Raw genomic sequence first — 26,571 nt, 5'->3', positions numbered from 1 at the left:
AAAGAAAGAAAGAAAGAAAGAAAGAAAGAAAGAAAGAAAGAAAGAAAGAAAGAAAGAGGAAGAGAGACCTGAGCCTGACATGGTCTTGCTTTCTCACCATGTGATGCCCTCCACCATGCCATGACACAGCAAGAAGGTTGTCACCAGAAGTGTCCCTTGGACTTCCCAGCCTCCAGAAGCATGAATGAAATAAAGTCATTTTCTTTACAAATTACCCATTCTCAGGTATTCTGTTATAGCAACAGAAAATGGACTAAATCAGAGGATATATGCATATTTGTCAAAAACAGTTGCTTTGGGATTAAGGTGATTGTAAATGTGTCAGGAAAAGGAGGGCCAATGGAGCACATGTCATGAAATAAAAACAATCACTCAATCAGTGGCATCCAGCTGGCCACTGATGTTACGTAGTCTAAGAGCTGGGAAGTGCATACAATTATGAGTGAAGTTGAACAATTGTTTTTGTTTATTGACTTTAACCTTTTTTTCTATAATGGCTGTTCAAACTGTAGTTTCTTTCTTTTTTTTTTTTTTTTTGAGACAGAGTCTCGCTCTGTGGCCCAGGCTGGAGTGCAGTGGCTGGATATCAGCTCACTGCAAGCTCCGCCTCCCGGGTTTACCCCATTCTCCTGCCTCAGCCTCCCGAGTAGCTGGGACTACAGGCGCCCGCCACCTAGCCCGGCTAGTTTTTTGTATTTTTCAGTAGAGACAGGGTTTCACTGTGTTAGCCAGGATGGTCTCGATCTCCTGATCTCATGATCCACCCATCTCGGCCTCCCAAAGTGCTGGAATTACAGGCTTGAGCCACCGCACCTGGCCAAAACTTTGGTTTCTTGATTTGATTTTTTCCTTATAAAAATAAGGCTGAAATATTATTTATCAATCAAAATAAATGATCTATCAAGCCATGACATGAAGGAAACTTAGATGTATTTTACAAAGTGAAAGAAGCTAATCTGAAAAGGGTACATATTGTATGATTCCAACTATATGACATTCTGGAAAAGGCAAAGCTATAGAGGCAGGAAAAGGATTAGTAGGTGGCTGGGGACTGGGCAAGGAGCAGAGGGAAGGGAGGGATGAATAGGTGGAGCACAGAGGATTTTTAGGGCAGGGGAAATCCTCTCTATGATACTGTAACGGTGGATTCCTGTCATTACACATTTGTCCAAACCCAGAGAATGGATGCACAAGAGATTACAACATATGTACTATGTGTGGTAAGTATGTAACACCAAAAATATGATACAGAACGATGTTAATAAAAAGAGAAACTATATATATATGTGGGGAGGGGTGAGGAAGTATATGGAAACTCTCTGTACTTTTTGCTCCATTTTTCTTTTTTTTTTTTTTTTTTTTTTGAGACGGAGTCTTGCTTTGTCGCCTGGCCTGGAGTGCAGTGGCCGGATCTCAGCTCACTGCAAGCTCCGCCTCCCGGGTTTACGCCATTCTCCTGCCTCAGTCTCCCCAGTAGCTGGGACTACAGGTGCCCGCCACCTCGCCCGGCTAGTTTTTTGTATTTTTTAGTAGAGACGGAGTTTCACGGTGTTAACCAGGATGGTCTCGATTTCCTGACCTCGTGATCCGCCCGTCTCGGCCTCCCAAACTGCTGGGATTACAGGCTTGAGCCACCGTGCCCGGCCCTCCATTTTTCTGTAAACCTAAAAATGCTCTAAAATATTAAGTCAATTTAAAAGGCTGTAAAGTTAAACCTTCAAACTATTAATCCACACGATAGTGTATTATTTGCAAGGCTAAGTCACTTTGTTTTAAATTAATAATGTGACTTCATTTGTATTACCATTAATTTGATATTAATTAATTTTGATTAAATAATCTTAATAGTTAAGAAATAATAAAAATATTTTTTTAACATGTTTTAGTATTTGACTTATATAACAAAGAGTAAGAAAATCTACTAAAACTTACAGTGTTTTAAAAAATAGTAATTAGGCCCACAAAATTAATTTATGATTTGTATTAATCCTTTCCTTATTGTTTGACTTTTCTTTCCTTTCTACTTCCTAATGCACTTCCCATATTAACTAGGATTTTAAAGCCAGGTCTTTTTCTGTGTACAGGGAGCCCAGGCTGCTACCATGCTAGGGTTTTAGACAGCTTAGAGACCTCTACTGGTTAAAAGCTGATGAGAGCACTAGGATCGACACAGAGAGATGGAGGAAAAGGAAAGAGGAGAGAACCTTATCAGGAATTGACATGGTCCCCTTTCTGAAGTATCAAATAAATACACAGTTGACCCTTAAACAATATGGTTTTAAACAACATGAGTCTACTTATATATGGATTTTCTCCTGCCTCTGCCAACCCTGAGATAGTAAGACCAACCCCTCTTCCTTCTCCTGCTCCTCCTCAGCCTACTCAATGTGAAGAAGATGAGGATGAACAGCTTTATAATGTTCCACTTCCATTTAAGGAATAATAAATATATTTTCTCTTTCCTGTGATTTTCCTAATAATGTTTTCTTTTCTCTAGCTTACTTTATTTAAAGAATACAGTATATAATACATATATAAAATATGTCTTTATCAACTGTTTGTGTTATCAGTAAGGCTTCTGGTCAACAGTAAGCTATTGGCAGTAAGTTTCTGAAAAGCCAAAAATTATATGCAAAATTTTGACTGCATAGGGGGTCAGCACCCCTAACTCTCATGTTGTTCAAGGGTCACCTGTACTGTGCCTATCTCTCAGGGTCTTTTCTCTTTCATAAAACAAACACAGACAATACATAAACCAACAAGCACAGAAAAACCCACCCTAGAATCCTGGTTCTACCACTTACTAGCTATATGACTTGACACATGTCACTTTAAAACTTCGGAGCCTCTTTCCTCATATGTCAAGTGGAGATTTCAGTGGGCACTTACTTGCAAGGTTAGAATTAGTGACAATGTAGTACCAGGAAGGTGCTTCACACTTGGAGGGCATTCAGTGTACATTGTCCTCCAGAGCACCTGTCTTGTTGCTGTAGGTGAGACTGAAACACAGTCTGTTAAATAAATCTGGCACCCATGATACAGGACAATGGAATAAGGCTCACTTCTGTACATGGCTTTGCTTTAACCTCTGAGTTTGTACTTTGAATGCTAATTCTTCCCAGTCAATAAAGATAAAGTTGGAAAATGAATTTACCTTGGAGAAGTAGTCAATTGTGAATTAAAAATTATTAAACATTTCTTTTAGAAGATTATCTTCCTCAGATAAATACACTTTATTGTTTTTGAACAGCTACATTTATAAGCAGGAAAATAATTCTTACTTAGACCACAGAGTCTATCTTATCACGAGAGCACAGAGCTGTCATATTCAAAATCTAGCCATGCTTGCTGCCAAAAAACATAGCAGTCCCATGAAATATCTGTTGTAAACATTTAATGCTTTTTATAGCAGGATTATTCACACTCTATAGATTTTTAAGAGATGAATAATTCTTTCATGCCAACATTTATTTTTCTACGGCTGCTCTATTCTTCCTTCAAAGAGAAGTCTGTGGGGAGGCCAGTCTTCCCAAATGTGGCCACGTTAGTACTGGAGGAACATTCAAAGCACAAACTTATTGGGCCAAATCTGCTTCTTCTGTTACCCTTTCATTGTGTTTTTCTGTTTTGTTCTTCAGAGTATTCAAACAAGGAATGACTTGATTTCTTTTTGCTACAATTTGTTAACCTTCAAGCTCTCCAAAGTTTCAATTCCAGGTCATTAGCAAGATTACATAAAGGGCCTTTGTAGCCCAGACTTTTTTCTTCAAAACATGTTATGTTCCCCTTCCTTGGACCCTAAGATGCAGTGGTGTTGAGTGGCAGCCAGTCTTTATGCTATAGGAAGCACCATGAGATTTCACAAACCAGAAGGAGAAGACCAGGCTCTACCTGGGTAGCCTTAGTTGGACTTGTTACTCTAGTATACTGAGCAGTAACCACTCTCCTTTTGCCTCCATGTATTAGTCTGTTTTCACTTTGCTGATAAAGATGTACCTGAGACTGGGTAATTTTCAGAGAAAAAGAGGTTTAATGGACTCACAGTTCCACATGGCTGGGGATGCCTCACAATCATGGCAGAGGGTGAAAGGCATATCTTACATGGCAGCAGGCAAGAGAGAATGAGAGCCAACTGAAAGGGAAACCCCTTATAAAACCATCAGATCTCATGAGACTTATTCACATCCACAAGAACAGTATGGGGGAAACCACTCCCATGATTCAATTATCTCCCATCGGGTCTCTCCCACAACAAGTGGGAATTATGGGAGCTACAATTCAAGATGAGATTTGGGTGGGGACACAGCCAAACTGTAACACTCCATGAACATCATGTGTGATAACAGCTGTGGAACTGCTGTTTAAACTGCAAAATAATATACAAACGTAATGTATCACCATATTCATGTGATGCAGGTTAAAAATAATTCAGTCAATTGTCACTATTTGCAGTAGTTATGTTTCACACAGTTGCTGCTAACACTCAACTACTGAATACTACAACATTGTTCCTAAAGTAAATACAGGGTTAGGTTCCTGCAAGCCTCTGGTCATAACATTTTATTAACCAACCAATACATTACCTTGCTTTATGTGTGTATCTTATTTAATATTCAGTTTTGAAATATACGTTGTTGATTTATTAACGTTGAACTCATGGCTGCCAGCACAATCAGTCATGCCTAAACACAGCTCATCTAACATATATATTTTCTCCACAGGACACATCACGGCATCTTGTGCTTAGGAGCAATAGACAGCATTTCAGCACTCCACTTAGGGACCATTCTATACAGTGAAATTGCCAATAAAAACACAAGACTGCAAAAAAAAATCACTGAATAGACTGCAAAAATGATACTTGTTTATGGTATAAGAGCTGAAACTAGAAGGCAAGGGCATCACGTTGTTTGACTTCAAATGAGAATGTACACATTGATGACAATTTTTTTGCTGCATAGCATATGTTTGCAAATAAGCACAAAAGCACCATGAATACTACTTTTGAGGTTCTAGATAGCTTTTAGTGAGTAGGTGAATTTGTAAATATGAAATGTATAATAATAATGATCAACTGTATGTATGTAAGAAATTCAAAAATTTTCCATGCCTTCTGGAATATTTTGGAATGTCATAATAATAAGAATTTTGACTTTCTTGTTTTTTTAGACAGAGTTTTGCTTTTGTTGCCCAGGCTGGAGTGCAGTGGTGTGATCTCCGTGGCTCATTGCAACCTCCGTCTCCTGGGTTAAAGCGATTCTCCTGCCTCAGCCTCCCAAGTAGCTGAGCTTACAGGTGCCTGCCACCATACCTGGCTAATTTTTTGTATTTTTTTTTTTTTTTAGTAGAGATGGGCTTTCACCATGTTGGCCAGGCTGGTCTCGAACTCCTGACCTAAGGTGATCTACCCGCCTTGGCCTCCCAAAGTGCTAGGGATTACAGGTGTGAGCCACTGAGCCCAGCCCAGAATTTTGACTTTCAAATGTTTATTTCAGAACAATTGGTTATGCAAAAGTATGGCGTGTGTCAAAGACAGGTGAGCTGAAGATTTGAGACAGAAGTGCTTTTGACAATCTTCTTTAACCAAATACTAAAAATGTTACTAAAACAGAACTTCTGATCTCTCACCACATTTTAACAATAAATGACTTTTTTTTGATGGGGGTTGCTTTTGTTAATTAAAAATAATTTAATTTTGGAAAACTATGGAAAGATGGTGATACCAACTGGTTTTCAATCAAAAGGTTTTTCAGTTTTTCATTGTTTTAGTGTTCTTTTTATGAGTGACCCAGGATTGGAGTCAGCCATTCTTTATTTGTATAAACCAAAAGTCAAAGATTAGATGTAATGATACTGTCCAAGACATACTGGACACTCACTGTGTGCCAGGCTTTGTGATAAGCCCTTTACATTTATGATAGCATCTTACATCTTCATAACAAAGCTTATGATATTGGCACTACTATCATTCTCATTTCATGGTTAAGAAAACTGAAGCTGAGATTTTAAGAAACCTGTTCAAGCTCCTTGAGCAGATGCGGCAGCCAGAATTGCAGGTGTTCTGACACAGAGCCTGTACTGAGCCTGACCCTCAATGTTCAAAATATCCTCTTCCCGCCTACACTTATGAAAAGATTTGCCTTTGCAGCTGTTTATCTAGATATTGAGAGTATGTTTGCAGGTTATGATGTATTATTAATTAATAATTAATTATAAATTGTCCTTGTTAAAGACACATTTGGGTGACAAGCAAAGATATCCTGATACTGACAGTATATTATATTGAAAACGTCATAATCCCAGCACTTTGGGAGGCCGAGGCAGACAGATCATGGCCCACGTGGTGAAACCCCGTCTCTACTAAAAATACAAAAATAAGCTGGGTGTGGTGGTGTGCACCTGTAGTCCCAGCTACTCAGGAGGCTGAGGGAGGAGAATTGCTTGAACCTGGGAGGTGGGGGTTGCAGTGAGCTGAGATCATGCCATTACACTCCATCCTGGTGACAGAGTGAGACTCTGTCTCAAAAAAAAAACATCGTTGAAGTACCAGCTATGTGACCTTGGCCTCATTTCACCTTTCTGGGCCTCGTTTTCCTCAGCTGTAATATGGCAAAATTTCAATAAATTATTTCTTAGGGCTTCCTATGATTCTGCAAGGCATAATAATAATAAAGCCCAATAAATTTCTAAGAATGAAAGTTAATGCAATTAAAAAAGAATGAGAAGCCAATCTTGAATTAGAACTCCCTGGGTGAATTCCTTTAAAATAGATTTCCTTCAGCCTTGAGAATATTTTGGACATTAAGACTATGCTATATGTTCTTTAGGATATGAAAAACGGGACAGAATTTCTTCTCTTCAGTTTAAATATTATTTCTCACCTATCACTTAGATAAGTTTTCTCATCAGTGCTTTCCTGCTGCTTCTGTCCTTATAGTAAAACGCAAAGGCAACTGACCAGAAATTTCAATTAACTATTTGCCATTTGTTCATTTATCAATTTTGCTGCATTCTACTCTTAGGAGGTAGAGATAAATCACAAGGTGATAGCTGCCATCGGGGACTCTCCTTGAGAGAAGTTGCAGGCAGTTTAATCTACCCCATTCTCCCTAGCTCCTTTTTCAAGAAACGTATTATATTAATCATTCTTTTCAATAATGACTCTAAAAGAACTATAAAACTCTAAGCTGTAAATAAATAATAATTGCCACATATTTCCTAATATCTGCCGGCTAGTGCAAGAAAGTAAAGAGGGAATGGGTAGAGCTGGTGGCTTAATCACTGCAGGTCCCCCTTCTGTCCATCACACTCCCCCAGAGCGGAGGGCACTAGCCCCTAGGAGACACTGACTAAATATCCCATGAATAAATGGCTTCACAGAAGAATGTGGACTTGGTCTTTTTTACTTTTATTGCTTTTCCTTTTCTTTTTCTTTCTTTCTTTTTTTTTTTTTTTTGAGATGGAGTCTCCCTCTGTTGCCCAGGCTGGAGTCCAGTGGTGTGATTTCGGCTCACAGCAACCTCCATCTCCTAGGTTCAAGCAATTCTCCTGCCTCAGCCTCCCAAGTAGCTGAGATTACAGCCATTGCCGGGCTAATTTTTGTATTTTTAGTAGAGACGGGGTTTTGCCATGTTGACGAGGCAGGTCTCAAACTCCTGACTTGAGGTGATTCACCTGCCTCAGTCTCCCAAAGTGCTGGGATTACAAGCATGAATCACCGTGCCCGGCTTTTTATTGCTTTTTCTAATTGAAATTTTAATTGAGTCCATTGTAGAATCACATGTAGTTATAAGAAATTGTACAGAGAGATCCCCTGTGTATTTTGCCCAGTTTCCCCTTTGGAGACATTTTGCAAATCTGGAGTACAGTGTCACCATCAGGATATTCACACTGATACGATCCAATGATCTTTTTCAGATTTTGTACTCTTGTATGTGTGCAAATGTGATTCTGCACAATTTTATCATCTGTGTAGGTCTGTGCATCCACCACCATAGTCAGGATAATGAATAATTCTCACAGCAGAAGAATTTCTCATCCCCCCACCCCCGCCGCTTTTATTTTTTTTAAATTTTGAGACAGAGTCTAGCTCTGTCACCCAGGACGCAGTGCAATGGCATGATCTTGGCTCACTCTGCGACCTCTCTGCCTCCCGGGCTCAAGCAATTCTCCTGCCTCAGCCTCCTGAGTAGCTGGGACTACAGGTGCACACCACCATGCCCAGCAAATTTTTGTATTTTTAGTAGAGACAGATTTCACCATGTTGACCAGGCTGGTCTTGAACTCCTGACCTCAAGTGATCTGCCTGCCTCGGCCTCCCAAAGTGCTGAGATTACAGGAGTGAGCCACCACGCCTGGGCCCCTCATTTTCCTTTTCTAGCCACACCTCTCTTCCTTCCCCTTCCCTCCTGTCCTAGTCACTAACCCTTGGCACCCACTAATCTGTCCTTAATTCTAAAATTTTGTCATTTCAAAAATGTTGCATAAATGGGATCATTGGGTGTGTAACCTTTTGGGATTGGCTTTTTTTTCCATTGGCACAATTCTCTAGAGATTCATCCAAGCTGCTTTGTGTATCAATAATTTGTTCTTTTTTTATCATTGAGTTCATGTGGAACACCTGAATGACTTTATAATGGAGATATATTCTGACGTTTATCAATAGGCTTTTTTCTTTTTTGCCATTCCCAGTAACAATCAACGTCCTAGTCAAGCCAAGACATCTATCTGCCAGAGGAGGAGATGGGAGATAAAGACAGGAGAAGGCCGTGTTGTTACAGGTGGTTTCGGTTTCTGACATGCACCTCAGTGCTTTGCATCCATGGAATAGCCTTGAATGTGTCTAGAATGGAAGTCTTGATTTTTATTCCACAGTTCCTAAACTACTTCTCTCGCAGGGTTCCTTACTGCAGTAGGCAGCCCCACTACTGGGCCAGCTATTCAGACCGATACCTTGGGAAACGCTCTTTGACACCTCTTTCTCTCACCCACCACATCCGGTTGATCACCAAATATTTTGGGCTCTGACTTCAATGTGTTCCTAGTCCAAAGATTTCTCCATCACCATCACTGCTATTGCATTGCTGCATATGCCTCTAACTCTCACATGGACTCCACAACTATAGTTGGACTGGTCTCTTAGTGTCCATCCTGTCCCTCTATTGGCCCATCCCTTCTGTAGTTAATACAGCATCCCACAGCTGGAATGATCTTTCTAATATGTAAATCAGATTGTGTTACTTATGTGCTCAAAACCTTCTACTGTTTCTCATCTCACTTAGAATAAAATGCAGACTCTCTATGATGGTCTCCATCTGTGCAATCAGCTCCTGGCTAACCCTCTGACTTCATCTGTCTCCTGCCACTCTGTCCCTTGATGGCTGTATTCCAGCCATGTTGGTTTTCTTGCTGTCCTTGAACAAGCCAGGTGTGTCCCTACCTCACAGCCTTTGGATTGCCATTCTCTCTTCCTGGAATGCTTGTCCAGCAGATGTCCACACAGCTGGCTTTCTCACTTTGTTAAGGCCACTGCTTAAATATTGCCTCCTCAAAGAGGACTTTCCTGGCCATTGTAACATGCTTTCCCACTAAGCCTCTTTTACTTTTCTTCATAGCGCTTATTGCTAACATTTATATTACACAACTCTTTTCTCATTCTGTCTATGCCCATGAGAGTACATGGTTCATAAAGATAAGAGATTTCTGTTTTATCCATTGTTCTGTGCCTAGCACCTGGTATCTGTGAGCACTGAACATACTTTTGAGTGAATAAATGATTTTCCCAAATTCCTTTACTCAGGCTTTTTAGTACACCGAGGAGGTCAGAGAGTTCTCCTGCATCCACCTCCTAAGTATGGAAGATGGCATTGGCGGCCCCTAATTCTTTACCCTTCCCTGTACTGGTGGCCTTTGCCATGTGACTTTGCTGTTTTCTTCACTGAAGGGAAAGGGAGTTTCTCTTCTCCTTGACTCTGGATTTGGCCACACGATTTACTTTAGATAATCAGATGTTAGTGGATGTGGCAAAACCAAAGGCCTGGAAAGTGCTTGTGTGAGTGGCTTCTTCTCTCGTGTCTCTGCCAGAGAAAAACATGCCCATGCTAACTTCCTGGTCCCAGGAGGAAGATGAGAGGTGTACAACAGAACGATTGGCCCTTAGCTGACACGCAGATCAGTGATAAAAACAGAATTATTGTTTTGAGCAATTGAGTTTTGGAGCTATTTGTTAGATGGCACTTTTTTTTTTTTTTTTGGTAGGAAGTAAAAGCAAAACTTTTTTTTTTTCTTTCTTAATGCCCTAGAAGACTATGAGAAAAGGAGGAGACACAGCAGGAGAGATGAGAGCTGAGCTTTGGCCCAGAGAGCAGAAGTGGATTTCTAAAGAATGACGGATGGGACTGAGGGTTTAGGGCTCTTGCCTTGCTTCCCAGTCTGGGGCTCTGGGAAGAGGTTGCTGTGTAGAAGGTGGGGAGGTCCTGTCCTAACATGGGACAGCCCAGCCTCACGTAGAGAGGGAAGAAGAGTAAGCAGACAGGGTCTCTGGTCCTCACGTGCTTCATCTCATTCTCAAGTAGCATGAAGCCTGAGATGAAGGCCCTGACTTCTTGACAGACAACCTGCCATGGGGAGACGGAGGACGCCACAGAGACTTAGGGCTTGAGGGGTCTCTCAAGGGGGAGCTGAGGGCACAGCAAATAAGCAAAGGGAGTGATGGCAGGTGTTCCCTGGGAACACTGCCTGAGTCAAAGAAAGGGACTCAAAGTTCATCAACCACAGATTTCAGCTCCAAGGCCAGAAGAGCACTCAGGGACACAGGACACTGGGCTGGAGGTCAGCAGATGCCTGGCCGTGCAAACTCAAGGACCAGCATGCATCCAGGTCTCTCCCTGCCCATGGTATCATTAGAATGCTAAAGCTACACATGTTGCTGCCTGTCCCCTTCTATACTCTGTACACCTGGTCAGAAAGAAGCAGAGGACGGGAAAGGCTCTTTAAGAGACTGAACATTTTTATTCATGAGGGACAGAGCACAACCAGGAAGGAATGTTGAAATGATTAAGTCAGAATCAGCTTTAAACCGACCTGGATGTTTAGCTTATTTGCCTTTGCTACCCAGAAGGAATACGAGATCATCAGACACAGATAAAGACATTGCATTTTCTCTGCATATCTGAGCTGTTTTGTGCATTACGATGTGCAATTTTGTGATAACCATGGCAACCTCCAATTTGGTCTCCCTGCAGTTTCTCACTTCCTGTTATGCATTTTGCACTCTGCAGATGGTGCTATCTGGCTAAAGTGTCAATCTGATCACATTATTCTCCGGATTAAAAAACATCCTTCCTTGACTTCCTTTCACCCCTAAGATAACATTAAAACCTTAACATGGCTTATAAATAAATCCGTAATATGGTAGATGCTGTCAGTGCTCGGCATTCACCTCAGTCCTGCTCCAGGAACCACCGACTGCGATTCCCTGTCACCTGCACTTTCCTCTGGCCTCAGCAGCGTGTTGGGTGTAAACACGGGACAAGCCAGAAGTGCTGGGGAGTTAGTACCACAGGAAGCAGCCCTCATCTCTGCAGGATGGGAGGAGGTGGCGAGATGCCCTGGCTTCCTCCTGCCTCGCTTAGGACACTTGGAGGCACGTCTCGCACTGCCTTCCAGAGTGCCCCGGTGGGATTACATTCCAGGTGTCCACAGTGGTGAGCGGCTTGACAATGCTCCACCCCTTTCCCTGTTTCATGTCTCTACTTTCGGGCTTGTTTTATGGGATTGTCTCCCAGGTAAACTTCTTATATTCAAATCGAATTCTCCAGGGTTTCTCCTGGGAGAACACAAGATAGGTGATCATACAATTTATCAACCTGCACAGTCCTATTTTTAGAGTAAAAGTGGACACTGCGAGTAACGTACACTTGTCCTGGCAGGAGTAGCTTGGGTCTGTCCCAGGCAAAGCAGGACATGTGGCCCTGCTGGTAAAGCCGCCTTTGATTTGAATCCTGCTTACACCGCGGCATTTTTATCACACGCACTTTCACATCCTACTTTCTACTATTCTGAATGCAACTTGCTGTGGTTCCTCAAATTTCCCTCATAGCACATTGCGTTTCCAAAGATGTCACAACTGTAACTCCCATGGCATGTTTCTTTGCAATGTGACCTGGCTACGATGCCACCAAGAGGTAGGGTCTGCTTCCTCTCTCTTAGAACATGGGCTGGAACCCAGATTTTGGTCAATAGCACATGGCAAGAATGGTGGCTCTTAGAGACCTCCACTTTCTACGTTTGCTGTTTGGAAAGCTCCTTCCTGGAGCCCAGCCACCATGCCGCGAGGTAGCCCAAGCAGCCATGATTTGGAACCCTTGCGGGAGAACTGAGCCCCTGGCTTGCGGCCCCAGAGAGCTCCTGTGCAGCCAGCACTTGCTGCCAGCCACGTGAGTGAGGCTATTTTGGGCTATCCAGTCATTCTTACACCTCGCCCGGAGTCATGAAGTATAACCACCATCCTGCCAATCCACAGAATTGCCAGAAATAATGAACTACTGTTTTGAGCCACACAGTTTTGGGTGGACTGCTGTGTAGAGTGGAGAACTGACCTCCCCTGCCCTTATGGTTTCTACTTCAGTCCATTGGTTTACCCAGATCATTCTAACTCATCATTAGGGACCCAGCTTCTGTGTTACCTCCTCTAGTATGCCTTCCCCCACTCCCGGACTAGCTCAAGTGCCCTCCCTACTTGCTCCCAAAGAATCCTCTACTTCTTTCCATTTATCCCACCCTCTTGTCTTTTTACTTCTAATTGCCTTTCCATTACCTTCTTTTCCAGAAACTTAAGCTCCAAAAATGTGACCCAGTGCATATTGATACATTGTATGATCACCTATCCTGTTTTGGGTTCTCCCAAGAGAAACCTCTGGGAACTGGATTTGAATATAGAAAGTTTCCAAAGGCAGAAACTGTGCCTGTCTTGGACCCTAATGATGTTCCAGGGACTTATACAATGCCTGGCATCTGACCTATGATGAGTGTACATTTGCTGATTATGGCGAAGTAAAAAAACTAGTATTTATTATACACATACTTTGTGGCAGAGACTGTGCTACTTTCTAAACATGTATTATTTTGCTGAATCCTGTGACATACAGACCATTACTATTCCTATTTTACACATAAGAAAACAAACACACACAAAGTTAAGTAACCTGACAAAAGTCATACAATTGGCAAATGGTAGAGTAAGAGATTGTATTATGTTGTTCTTGCACTGCTATAAAGAAATACCTGGTAATTTCTAAGGAAAGAGGTGTAATTGGCTCACAGTTCTGAAGGCTTTATAGGAGGCATAGTGCTGGCATCTGCTTCTGGGGAGGCCTCAGAAAGCTTACGATCATGGCAGAAGGTGAAGGTGGAGCAGGCAGGGTACGTGGCAAAAGCAGGATCCAGAGAAAGAGTGTTGGGTGGGGGAGGTGCTACACACTTAAACACTCAGGTCTTGTGTGAACTCACAGTGAGAGCTCACTCATCACCAAGGAGATGGCCCAAGCCATTCATGGCAACACCTCCCACCAGGCCCCACCTCCAACACTGGAGATTACATTTCAACATGAGATTTCGGTGGGGACAAACATCCAAACTATATCAGAGGTCAAACCCAAGGGTGAGAGAGCAAAGTCTGCCGTTAAGTCAGTCCGTATGCATCAGTCAGGACAGGCGAGGCTCTGGCACAGTAACAAATAGCCCTATAGTTTTGGTGGCTTAACAAAGCAAAGAGTTTTTTTTTTTAATCTCTTGCTATATGTTCATCACAAGTCAAGAGTTTTCTGTTCACTGTAGTCACAGAGGGACCCAGGCTTATGGAAACAATCACTGTCTTAGGCTTGTCAGTCATTGTGCCAAAGGGATAAAAGGACTCTAGAGGGTTTTGCGTGAGTGCTTAAATGTTCTAGCCTGGAAATCACACAAATCTTTTCCATTCATAACTCTGGCCAGAAATAGTCTGTGAGCAGCATGCTTATCACAGTATACTATTTCACCAACAAATGAAGATCTAAGTATGTCATTTCCTTCTGTGTGAAGAGGCTTTGCCAGAGTTCCAGAAAGTTTTAGAAAGCCCTAGAAAAAGAATTTTTTAATCAATAAAAAGTCATGTAGGATCATGATATTCATAATTTAGATTATAATAGAAATAATATAGTGGCTACTAGGAGGCTCATCTTCTATTGGAGTTGCTTTGGATAATGGTAGTTTGGGAAATATGAGGATCTGAGACCAATATGACTTACAAACTCTAGTCAGTTCACATGGATAGAAGTTCACTTTATTTTTAACCACCCAAGACATCACCACTGACAACCAGTAATGGTCAGCAAAGCAACAATGACACTGCATTAGTATTCAATTTCTTTCTAAGCACAGCTTCTCAAGTTTACACAGAGAAGCTACTGTCTTTTTATTACAGAATATATCTACTTCATTATGGTTTTATATTACTCTGATTTAAAAAATGACAGAAATAGTTAATTTGAAGAACAATTAATTAAAGAGGGCTCAGAAATAAAATTAAAATGCATATTGCCATCTTGGAAACAGAGGTTGTCTATGTAATTACACAATTCAGAGTGATGTGATGATCACTGTACATTGATATTCTTCTAAATTCATGTCTATCATCATGCATCATGACAGTGTTTTATATCAAGGAACCCTAAATGTTATCCTCCTAGTTGCCAATGGAACAGGAGACCCTGCTCTACTATAATATTGCATTTCCACCTTTTTAATTAAGAAAATTAGTCCCACCACAAATCTTAAAGTTTCAAAGGTTATTTAGGCTATATCTAATCTGGTTTTACTCAATCCAGATAACTCCTTAATATAGAGGGCACATTTCTGTTTAGCCTTTGTTGAACATTCTCAGTAATAGAGAGTTCATTACCTCCAAGTAGAGGCCACTCACTTTTGAAAAGCTCTAATTGCTAGGAAATTCTTTCTTATATGGAGCTGAGATTTTTCTCTTCATATCTTCTGCTTTTGGTCCATATCTTCTGCTTTTGCTTCATATCTTCTGCTTACTGAGTCTTGCTGAGTAAGCCTCAACTAAGTCTAATCCACCCTGCATGTGCCAGTTACCAAAGATGGAAAATTGATTCTCCCGTCTCTCAAATCATATATTTTTCTGACCAGACACTCCCAGGTCTTCTGACATTTCCTTTACTGGTCTTGTGTCTATCTGGTTTTCTCCTCAGTTGACTAATATCCTTGCTCTGGACATGATTCTCATACCAATGTGGTTCATAATCATGTTCATTTAAGAATCCATCACCATGGAACATGGCTTGTACCAGACTTTCCATCAAACCAATTTACTAAGTTTTTGCATGATGCCGGGGGTCTCCCAACTTCTACTTAAGTGATTGTGTATATTTTTTGATCTAAGTGCAGCAATTAAGTTTATTTCTGTTACATTTCATCTTATTATTTTCATCCCATCTTTCTAGCCTGTCAAGATGGCTTTAAAATGCTTTTTATAATCCATCATATTAAACCATCCCTCTCAGCTTCGTGACATTTGCAAACTTAATAAACATGCTATTTGTGTCTTTCTCCAAGGCATTAAAAGAGATATTGAAAACAACATGAGCAAACAGAACACCCCACTTTCAGTTTCAAGTTATATTTTTCTTTCTTGAAGATTTCTTGAGAGATTATTAAATGTGTTGCTGAAAGATAAAGGCTATGACATCACTTGGCCGATAAAAGTTGGATGGATATGAGGGATAAAAGATGGACATAAATAGGTCTAGTGAGATTTCTCCTTTGTGAACCTTTGCTGATTGCTAATGATTCTGAATTCCTTCTAGAAGCATTCCGAATTATGTAAGAATCCATTCTAAAAGTTTGCTGTTGGTTGGCAGTGATCACACTACTATTTCTTGAATATATATCCTCCATCCCCTTTATAAAGATCACTCTTGTCCTTGATTAGGTAGCCTTTCTTTCATCCTTTTTATGTGTCCCTTTTTGAGCAGTGCTAATCAAAGAACTCAGTGTGAAGTCATCTTAGGTATTTAGAGCCATCTTCTCATTCTTTTATAGAATCAGTTTCAGAGTAGCAGTCTCTGAGTAGCAGAAACTGATCCTATAAAAGTAAAGCAACAACTTTGGAGCATGAAACTCCAGGGGGTTTCAAAACCTGGCTGGAGTACGTATCAGTTGCAAGTTCAATACTGTATGTCTGCATAGATGGATTTTTACACAGCTGGGGAATGCAAATGGGTTGTCTTTCGCTGCAGTATATGTTTTCAAAGAGACATTTAAGCATCTTCCTCCTCAGTCCTGCCCTATGAAATGATCAAATATCAAAGGAGTATTGGCTTGAAGGAGTGGCCAATGATTAGTTTCTCAAGCACCTATATGTCTTTTTGGGGTCTTCACTGTGACTCCTTTAATTTTATTAACAGAATTTTAGTTTCAGAGTAGCAAGGACTTTGTCCTTGCTTCCTCACCATTCTGAAAGATGCAGGTGTTATCAGGAAGCAAAGCATAGGTCTTGGGTCACAAATCACACTTTTCAAATCTCAGCGTCACCACTGACCAGCTGAGTAGCTTGAAGCCAGTGGTTTTAAACTGCGTGGTAATTTTTTCCTCCTAGGGGACATTTAGCAATGTTAGAAGACATTTTTGGTAGTCACAACTTGGAATACTAATTCTATCTAGTGGGTAAAGGTCAGGGAGGATGCTAAACATTCTAAAATGCATAAGACAGCCCCATAATAGAGAATTTTCTGACCCAAAATATGAATAGTTCTGCTGTTGGGAAACCCTACTTTAAGAAAAAAACTTAATCATTTCGAGCTTTAGTTCCTTCTTCTACACAACGAAGGTAACAATGATCTGTGGTGGTATGAGAAACGCACACAGTACTGTACTTACAGCATATAACATAATAACTGGCATGTAGCCAACATAAAAAATGGTAATTGTTTATGTATTAGGCATTGTGTTGTATATGTCTTAAGACATTATTAGCTTAATATTAAAAGAGTAGTCCAATTACTCCACAAGTATTTTTTGAGCCCTTTCTGTATACTAGGCACTGATCAGTCTGCTGCAAATAGATTAGTTTCAAAAAAAAAGTCTTTGCCCAACAATCTCTGCCCTCAGGGAGCTAACAACCTGCAAGTAGGCATTTGTGTTCCCTGTTTTGCCACTGAGAGAACCCAGGCTCTGAGAGGTTCAAATAAGAAAGCAACATGGTCAAGATTTCAATGCTAACAGAGGTAGAACTGGATTTCAGTCTAACCAGCTCTGCCTGATTCTATAGTCCACATTCTTTCTACTCCATGATTGTCAGCTGCCTACTTTTAGCCTGTGAGACATGTGAGGATTGCAGCTCTCACCTCTGTGCTAATCTTACCGATTCTGTTAGGATGATCATCCATACCCTTTCACCCTGCAGTATACGTCTACAATGACATTCTGTTATTCTTTTTTTATATTTCATTTTTTTAAGATGGGATCTCGCTCTGTTGCCTAGGCTGGAGTGCAGTGGCACAATCTCAGCTCACTGCAAGCTCTGCCTCCGGATTCATGCCATTCTCCTGCCTCAGCCTCCCGAGTAGCTGGGACTACAGGCGCCCGCCACCACGCCCAGTTAATTTTTATTTTTAGTAGAGACGGGGTTTCACCACGTTAGCCAGGATGGTCTCGATCTCCTGACCTCGTGGTCCGCCTGCCTCAGCCTCCCAAAGTGCTGGGATTACAGGCTTGAGTCACCGCGCCCAGCCTACAATGATATTCTTTTTGTTTTGTTCCCCTTTTACTCTTTATTAATTCAACAAATATTTACTGAGCACTTGCTCCTTGTTAGTATATGGTGGAACTAGGAGATGCTATCTTGGTCTGCAGGGAGGTCATGGCTTGTAGGGATGAGACCAAGGACCCATGACTGGAGTCCTAACTATTCACATGCATGACACCATTTCCATCTTGGAATTGAGGACCTCCTTACAGGTGTTTATGTGTACTTTCTGTAACTCGCTGCCCCATGCACAGTTACCTAGTTTGTGTATGCAGCAACATTTTCCTTGGGTGTACAAAAGATTCAGGGTGTAACCTTCATGCATCTGAGGCTCATGGTACACTTTTAGCTTTGCACAGATTGATGTCACGGTACATTCTTAGTTGTAGAAAATGTGGTCTTTATGATGTTATTTGTTCATGACCTTGAAGGTCTATGCCATACAGTATATTGTAATTGTGCTGAAATGTGAATCTAGTTACACGACCTGAAAAACAGAGGAACCAGAGAATATTACTCATAGTGACAGAACCTAGAAATCATCCAACATTCCCATCAAAATTTGACTTTGTAGGTTCCACAAAGTAATAAAAAGTCTATTTTTTTCCAAGTATGTTTATAGCTGATGTTACTTTAGGAATATGATAGTGTAGTATCTTTAGGAACATCACTGTATCATAGCGTAGAGTTTGTTTTGATGGAATCATATGGTTCTGAAGGAGCACTTAACATTTTAAAGCATTCTTGACTGAACCGTGGGAGTACCTCTGGTGGAAAGCAGGTACTCACCAAAATCTCAGATGCATGACTTATGAATACCAAGGCCCTACTCCACTAAACAGCCCCTTTTTGTTGCTAACTGATGGCATCACTCAACTTTCAAATACATCCCTCTGCTGGAGCCTGACCATGAATTTTGTTTGTTTGATGTACTTAAGGGTCTGGACTCTCTTCAGAGAGACCTCACTTCCAAACTCTACTTTGCCAATATTAGTTGAGTAACTTTTGTCAAACTGACCTTCTTCTGCTTCAGTTTTCTCATCTACGAAATGAGGTTCATAATCAGGGATCTCATTTCATTGGATTGTTGTGACGTCAGTTCCTTATGTTTACACATGTAACATGTTATGTCACAAAGTCTCTTCTTGTTCACAGACAATAAAAGTGGTGATAAGATCTGTAAAAATCCAGCAACTATAGAAGATGCTGGAGAAAATTTGGATAAAGACATCAGGGTGAGGTAATCCAAAGCTAGATCTGAGACTGTGCCTGAGTGTTGTTTTCAGGATGTAAAGGATTAAGCAGAAGCTGTGTGATTATCTTTCATATTGTACAATATCTAAGGCCCAATGATCAATGTATCTTAGTTCTCATTTGTTTTCCAGTTCCGCCCTTTGATTTATCACTTGCCACTCCCTACTGCATTGTTCACCGAGTGTGTGGTCTTGGGCTTCAGGCACACGCCTGCTTTCCCCCTGTCTTCTGGAAGCCTCTGTCTCCAACCGGACTGGCGTGTTTCTGGTTCTAAACCCAGGAATCCTTTTTGCTCTTGACCACTTTCTGGCACAAGATATAGACTTTATCCCTCAACTGGTCAACCTCAGCACTTACCACCTCTCCAAGTAGTCCTCTCTGTCTTTCTCTTTGCATTCTAGATTAACTGCCACAGGGATCACAGCACAGTGAAGAGCTCCCTTGGTATCTGATTGCCTGAGTTCAAATTTTCATTCTGCCACTGATTAGCCGGGTGGCCAGTTATTTAATCTCTTCATGGTTCTGTTTTCTCATCTAACAAGTGGAGATTATAATCTCAACTACCTCATACAATTGTGATGAAGACTGAATGGGCTAACATCTATAAAGTGCTTAAAATGGAGCCTGGCCTACAGTAAATCTCACATAAGTGCACAACATTATTATTGTTATAATTATTATTATTTTTATTGAGACAGAGTCTCGCTCTGTCACCCAGGCTGGGGTGCAGTGGCGGGATCTCGGCTCATTGCAACCTCTGCCTTCTGAGTTCAAGCCATTTTTCTGCCTCAGCCTCCCAAGTAGCTGGGACTACAGGTGCCCGCCCCCATGCCTGGCTAATTTTTTGTATTTTTAGTAGAGAGAGGGTTTCACCACGTTAGCCAGGATGCTCTCGATCTCCTGACCTTGTGATCCGCCCGCCTCCACCTCCTAAAGTGCTGGGATTACAGGCGTGAGCCACCACGCCCAGTCTATTATTTTTATTATAGGTTCAGTCTCCTGCTCACTCCTCATTTTGTGACCCCTGCCCCATGTTTTTAGGTGAGCAATTTTACCATTAATGCTATTCTGATCACTTCTACCCACTGGCTGCGAGTGACCTCCCTCCCACCTGTACATCACCACCATCTTACCGTCTTCATTGTGGTTCGCAGTACACAGCCTCGTATTAACAAAATGCATTGACTTCACATTACATATATAAAAATACGTCACCAATCCTATCGATATTTTAAAAATGGAGGGTGTAACCTTCACGTATCTGTGGCCCATGGTACATTTTTAGCTTTGCACAGTACTAATCTCCTCTAGTGAAGAGAAGGACACGGAGACTCTGGGATTCACAATCGCACGGGGGAAGGATGTTCTGTCACAGTGTTACGTTCCTTACTGGCCTTCTCATCTGCATCTGATATCAAGGCACTTTCTTACGAGAGGAAGACAGAATCATGTTGATATGCTTTGACAAAAGAAACGTCAAGTTACATATTGCTAGTAGGTAGAGGTTTGTAATAAACCAAATTCTACATAGAGAAGCCTGGAGTAGACTTGCCTTTGCTTGGGTTGTAGTTCATGCCACGCACCAAACAACACTGGTTCCATTACCATCATTGATTTAGAAGCCCCCATGACCAATCACAATTTTTTTCTTTTTTTTTGAGACAGAGTCTCGCTCTGTTGCCCAGGCTGGAGTGCAGTAGCACGATCTTGACTCACTACAACCTACACCTCCGGGGTTCAAGCGATTCTCCTGCCTCAGCCTCCTAAGTAGCTGGGATCACAAGTGCCCGCCACCACGCACGGCTAAGTTTTGTATTTTCAATAGAGATAGGGTTTCACCATGTTAGCCAGGCTGGTCTCGAACTCCTGACCTCAAGTGATCCGCCCGCCTTACCCTCCCAAAGTGCTGGGATTACAGGCGTGACCCACCATGCCCAGCCTAATCACAACACATTTCAAAGGCGAATTAGCTTTAGAATGAGTTACATGAGCAATTTCCCCCAAAGATGATTTGCTGACGCTTCTCTTGTGCAACACCGAGAACAACCATGTAACTTTCCTGTACAAAGAAGATATTCATGACTGGCCCCAGTGAGAGAAATTTACCTGATAGTTTTAAAATCCAAATTCATGTTACACAACTAAATGTGTTCTTCACACACATTTATACCGAATGAACCACATTCTTACCTATAACTTTTCCCAGAAAGAGCGACTTGGGAGAATTGAAGAGGGTGTCGGAGGAACTTGGCAGATGGTAACTCACAGACGGATAATGATCGAGCTGCAGGAAGAAAACAAGACACACTTTTAGAAGGACGTCACTACCCTGTGTGGAACCAAATCTTCCCTGTGGGGATGACGTCACTCTTTGAACCCTGGTTTTCTGATATCTTATTTCATCAGCACTGACTCTAAAACACCAGCCCGAGAAAATGGAAACCCATCTCTTCCTTTGCTGGGGTTCTTTGAAAAAATTTGAGCATGGTAAGTGAAGATCCTTATGAACAGCTTTCCAGGTGATGTACATTTTCTGTGGATGATTTACCTACAGGATTAAGATCCAGGCTCATTTTAATGGAGTAAAATCTGCTTGACCCAATCTCCAGTGTCTCTGATACAGAATATGCCACATCTACGGCAATGAAGTTTTGCTGAAGCATTTTATTTTGTGATACGATCTTACACACACACACACACACACACACACACACACTCAAATGCTGAGGGTCAAGTAGGGTAAACAGTCATGGTTTTCTCACTTACCCCAATGACAATTATTTCTCCTGCCACAGGCAGGGGTGGTTGGGTGAGTTGGCAGCAGAGGGAGAGAGAAATGCAGCTGTTGGGAAGAGTGCACAGACAGTGACCATGGGAGCCACGCATATTTCTGATTCTGCTGCCCATGGACAAAGTGCCAATGGTGGTGTCAGAATCGTTGGCCTTGTCCTTTGTGTCCCTATGTGACTTTTCCTGCCTCATATTTTCAGCTGTCTTTTTACCACCCATCTAGTCTAGGTGTGTTTCTCCAACCGTGAGCTCTTAGAGCCTTCTGGGCCTTTCTTTGTGCCCACCTGTGGAAAACTTTCTTCTGTAAGAATTCCTTTTTCTGAGGTGAGATTAATACGTGCTGAGGTCAGCATGACGAGAGGTGTAGCTTATGAGAAAACACAGCATTGCTCTCCGACATGGGCATTCCCACGGGGACCACGTCAATTGTGTAGAGGAAGGAGACAGAACAAGCAGTAACTTGTTGAAGGCAGCAGCACAGACTCAGAAGCAGATACGCTCCTGAGTCCTTGCTCAAACTCGGCCTGATTAGGCAAAAAGCTGTCCTTCAGATGAGCAAAGACGCTGGAAGCTAGCCGTGCTCTTGGGAGGAAGGAGAGAGTGGCAGGGAAGAAAGAGGGCAGGCAAGTGATCCAATCTCATCACCACATTGAGAACCAGCTACTACAATGAATAATCATTCATTATTGACTGTCTGCAGCAGAATCTTGAAACTGCTTCCTAGAAACTTAGAGATCATTGCAAAGTCAGGGTTAGGAGTCAAAGGGTCATCACATCTCAAGAATATTTTAGATTTTTTGGCCCACAGAACTGGTACAGTAGGTTTTTGTGCATGAGTAGTATTGCCACAAAAATCCAAGTCACCCCCACCCCCAAAAACTATTAAAGCAAACGTTTGCATGCTTGGCTATCATTTTGAAACGTTTTCTATAATGTCAAATGCATCATTAACGAAACAAACCAGGTGTGGTGGCTCTTGCTTGTAATCCCAGCACTTTGGAAGGCTGAAGTGGGTGGATCTCTCAAGTCCAGGAGTACAAGATCGGCCTGGACAATATAGTGAGACCCTCATCGCTACCAACAATTTTAAGAAGTAGCCGGGTGTGGTGGTGTGCACTGGTGGTCCCAGCTACTCGAGAGGCAGAGGTGGGAGGATATAGCTTGAGGCCAGGAGGTGAAGGCTGCAGTGAGCTGTGGTCATGCCACTGTGCTCCAGCCTACGTTACAGAGTGAGACCCTGCCTCAAAGCAAACAAACAAAAACACTTATTCCGTCCAGATAATCTGAAATATTTAAAATCTCATATAGTTGTTTCTTTGGAGCAAAAGCTCTTCAGTTTCTGCTCTTAAATATTAGCTAGCTGCTTTGGTGCCACCTGATGGCCCACATGGGTAACTGCCACCGCACTTCTATTCACTTTCTTTTAAGCGGTTAAATGCAAAATGCCATTGTTAACCAATAGCCTACCTGGCAATGCCTTAGGGGGCGGTGATCTCCCCCTAATACTTCTAATAATTTAAAAACTAAATTTGTGGTCTGGGCAGTGGCTCACGCCTGTAATCCCAGCACTTTGGGAGGCTGAGGTGGGCGGATCATGAGGTCAAGAGATCGAGACCATCCTGGCCAACATGGTGAAACCCCGTCTCTACTAAAAATACAAAAATTAGCTGGGTGTGGTGGCACTCTCCTATAGTTCCATCTACTCAGGAGACTGTGGCATGAGAATGGCTTGAACCCAGGAGGCGGAGGTTCCAGTGAGCCGAGATTGCACCACTGCACTCCAGCCTGGTGACAGAGCGAGACTCCGTCTCAAAAACAAAACAAAGAAAAAAACACTAAATTTGTAACAAAGTTCTATTTTCTTAAAGAACTTTAAAAATGGATACAAATAATATATGTTCATTACAAAAAATATAGATTTGCGGAAAAAACTGCTCATAATAAATGTAAATTTCTAATGTATTTTCTTTCAACTTTTTAAATAAAAAGGGGATGGAACCCAAGTAACATATTGTTTTGCATATTTTTTAACTTGACGATATATTATGAATGTCTTTCTGTGTCAATAAATATACAGCAAAATTCTATTAACTTTAAAAATGGATACAAGTAATACATGTTCATTATAGAAAAAATAATACAGATTTGCAGAAAAAAACTGCCAACTGATAATCAATGTTAACTTTCAATGCATATTCTTTCAACTTTTTAAGTAAAAAAAGGATGGAACCCAACTAACACATATAATGTTTTGTATTTTTTTAACTTGACGATCTATTATGAATGCATTCTGTCTCAATAAATATACAACAAAAATCGTTTGTCATAGATGACTAGTATTTCATTCTGTGGATACACAGTTTAAAAGACATACTAAATTTCCATGTTTAGGTTTTTATATTTCTTTGTCCTCAGGCCCAATACAGTGCTGGATACATGGTGGGATCTCGATAATTGGCATTAACAGTTGTTAATGCAGCTCTTAAATTCGTGAGCACCGAAGTGAAATCCGTCCTCAGGTGTGGTGTGACCTACACAGTGGAGGTACCTTCCTTTCCCTGAATTGTTTCTGCGGGTCCAGACCAGACGGACTTGGCTTTTTGGCAGCCATTTTATATTATCTTTGCTGAGCTATAGTAAAATAAAATTTCTGGTTGATCTCTATAAGTGTATTCTCTTCCTCTTCCTATGTCTGCGTGGTTGATGGCCTGAACCAAAATGCTAAATTTTACATTTATTTATATAAACTTCTTTCATTTTATTTTTTAATTTTTTGAGACGGAGTCTCACTCTGTTGCCCAGGCTGGAGTGCAGTGGCGCGATCTCGGCTCACTGAAAGCTCCGCCTCCCGGGTTCACGCCATTCTCCTGCCTCAGCCTCCCCAGTAGCTGGGACCACAGGCGCCCGCCGCCATGCCCGGCTAATTTTCTTTGTATATTTAGTAGAGACGGGGTTTCACTATGTTGGCCAGGGTGGTCTCGAACTCCTGACCTTGTGTTCCGCCCGCCTCGGACTCCCAAAGTGTTGGGATTACAGGCGTGAGCCACTGCGCCCGGCCTCTTTTATCTCTTTTGTTTTGTAACACAATAATAGCCCACTCAGAGGTTTTTGATAGTTGATTCTGTCATCTTGCGTATCTGTGATCCCGCTTGGTTTTGACTTTTCTAAAAAACATAATGAACACTCCTAGCCTTAACTCATTGACGAAGTCATTAATTTCACAACAGTGAACAGGAACCTAAATGGGTCATGATGTACAGTTCTAATCCAAATTACCTGCTCAGTTAGGAAAATATGAGAAGTGACGAGGATATCCAGAAAGCCTTCAACATTCACAAAGATGAAGCTGCAGTGCCTGAGGAAATTCGCTAATAAAGGAGGGACAGAGGAAAGCATTCTCCGGTCAGCCTCTGATCTTACCACGAGCGAGGCGTCCTCACGTCTTCTCTCTCGCCTACTGCTGCCTGCCTCGTGCCTAAGAAGGCGGGGTGTGGCCGGAAGGGACGGGTGGGATGGTGGGGTAGGTGGGTCAAGTGAAGAGGACCCTGAAGGAAAAGCGGCTCTGCAGCTGGCGGCGGATGCTTTGCCGAGTGTTACCACCAGGTGGTGCTGTCCCCCAGCCGAACATAATTCAGAACAGCCACATCGGATCAGGGCTCGCCAGGACCTGACCATGTGACACAAGAGCATTCTGCAATTTTGTCTGAATATGGGGATATGGTGAGCGCGTCACTTTCCGTGGCAAGCGGGGCTTTGCAGATGTGATTAAGATAACAGGGGAATTCTGGATTCCCTGGGCGGGTCTCAGGTCCCCACAAGGGTCTTTATAGGAGGGAGGCAAGAGGGTCACAGTGGAAAGAAGATGTGACAACGGAAGCAGAAGTTGGAGTGATGTGAGGAAGGGGCCGAGGAACGCAGGAGACTCTTAGAAGCTGAAAAAGGCAAGGAAACAGATGCTCCTCTCAGAGCCTGCAGAAGGCACCAGCCTTTCTGATAGACTTCAGCTGTTTGTGCTGACGGCACTTCTGGCCTCTGGAACTGTGCGATAGTAAATGCATGTTGTTTTAAGTCCTTAAGTTTGTGGCGATTTGTTACAGCAACACTGGGAAACTAATACAAGAAATTTGGGTGGGGGGGGAAGACCTTGTACAACCCCAAACCAAAACATCTCTTTCTCCCGGCAATTTCTTCAATAACAGCGTTCGCGTTCTCCATTCTTCCTGCCTCCCAGATGAAATGCATTAAGAGGCCCAATAACTGAATTAGCCCTGCTTTTCTGAGAGCACCCAGTTGATAAGAGACACCTGCTTCCGTGAATCCTCCTCACCATAAGCCTGATTCCTAAAATAAACCCTTCCTGACTCTTAGAGCCACCCGGTCATTCTCTAAGGTATGTGGGTCTCTTTGCATCAATTATCAATCAACTTGTTGCTTCCTGGCTCCCAATGAGCCCTTCAATATAAGCTCTATGATAAACAATGGAATTCCTGAAAGCATTTTGCTGCTAAAGTGAGCACAACGTCAAGCTTTCTCAGTAGCGTGCTCTGGAGGGATCCCGCAAGAGGAAGGGGCTTACTGCAATTTCCAGCACAGGCTCGAGGAGGGGAATAGCAGAGGCTCTGCCCAGGGTGCGAGGACGTGAGGTGAAGCCTGTCCGAGTCACAGGCCTGCAAGAGATCCCTCTGTGACCCTCGCGTCTCAGCCGTGGCAACCTGTCCACAGAC

The 26,571-nt window shown here is 42.1% G+C and overlaps 1 protein-coding gene across 2 annotated transcripts in view; it reads right to left on the bottom strand.

Annotated features, from left to right (window-relative positions):
* Window positions 1-26,571, bottom strand: part of CNTNAP2 (contactin associated protein 2) — a 2,251,282-nt gene that overhangs the window by 123,690 nt on the left and 2,101,021 nt on the right. For both annotated transcript variants that reach the window (XM_026456367.1, XM_026456368.1), the window contains one exon: window positions 21,248-21,341. In XM_026456367.1, coding sequence (XP_026312152.1) covers window positions 21,248-21,341 — 94 coding nt within the window. The remainder of the gene's footprint in view (window positions 1-21,247; window positions 21,342-26,571) is intronic.

The sequence above is a fragment of the Piliocolobus tephrosceles genome, chromosome 8 (assembly GCF_002776525.5).
Source record: "Piliocolobus tephrosceles isolate RC106 chromosome 8, ASM277652v3, whole genome shotgun sequence".
NCBI lineage: Eukaryota > Metazoa > Chordata > Mammalia > Primates > Cercopithecidae > Piliocolobus > Piliocolobus tephrosceles.
Note: the sequence above shows the minus strand (reverse complement) of the source record. Positions and strands in the feature narration are given on the sequence as shown.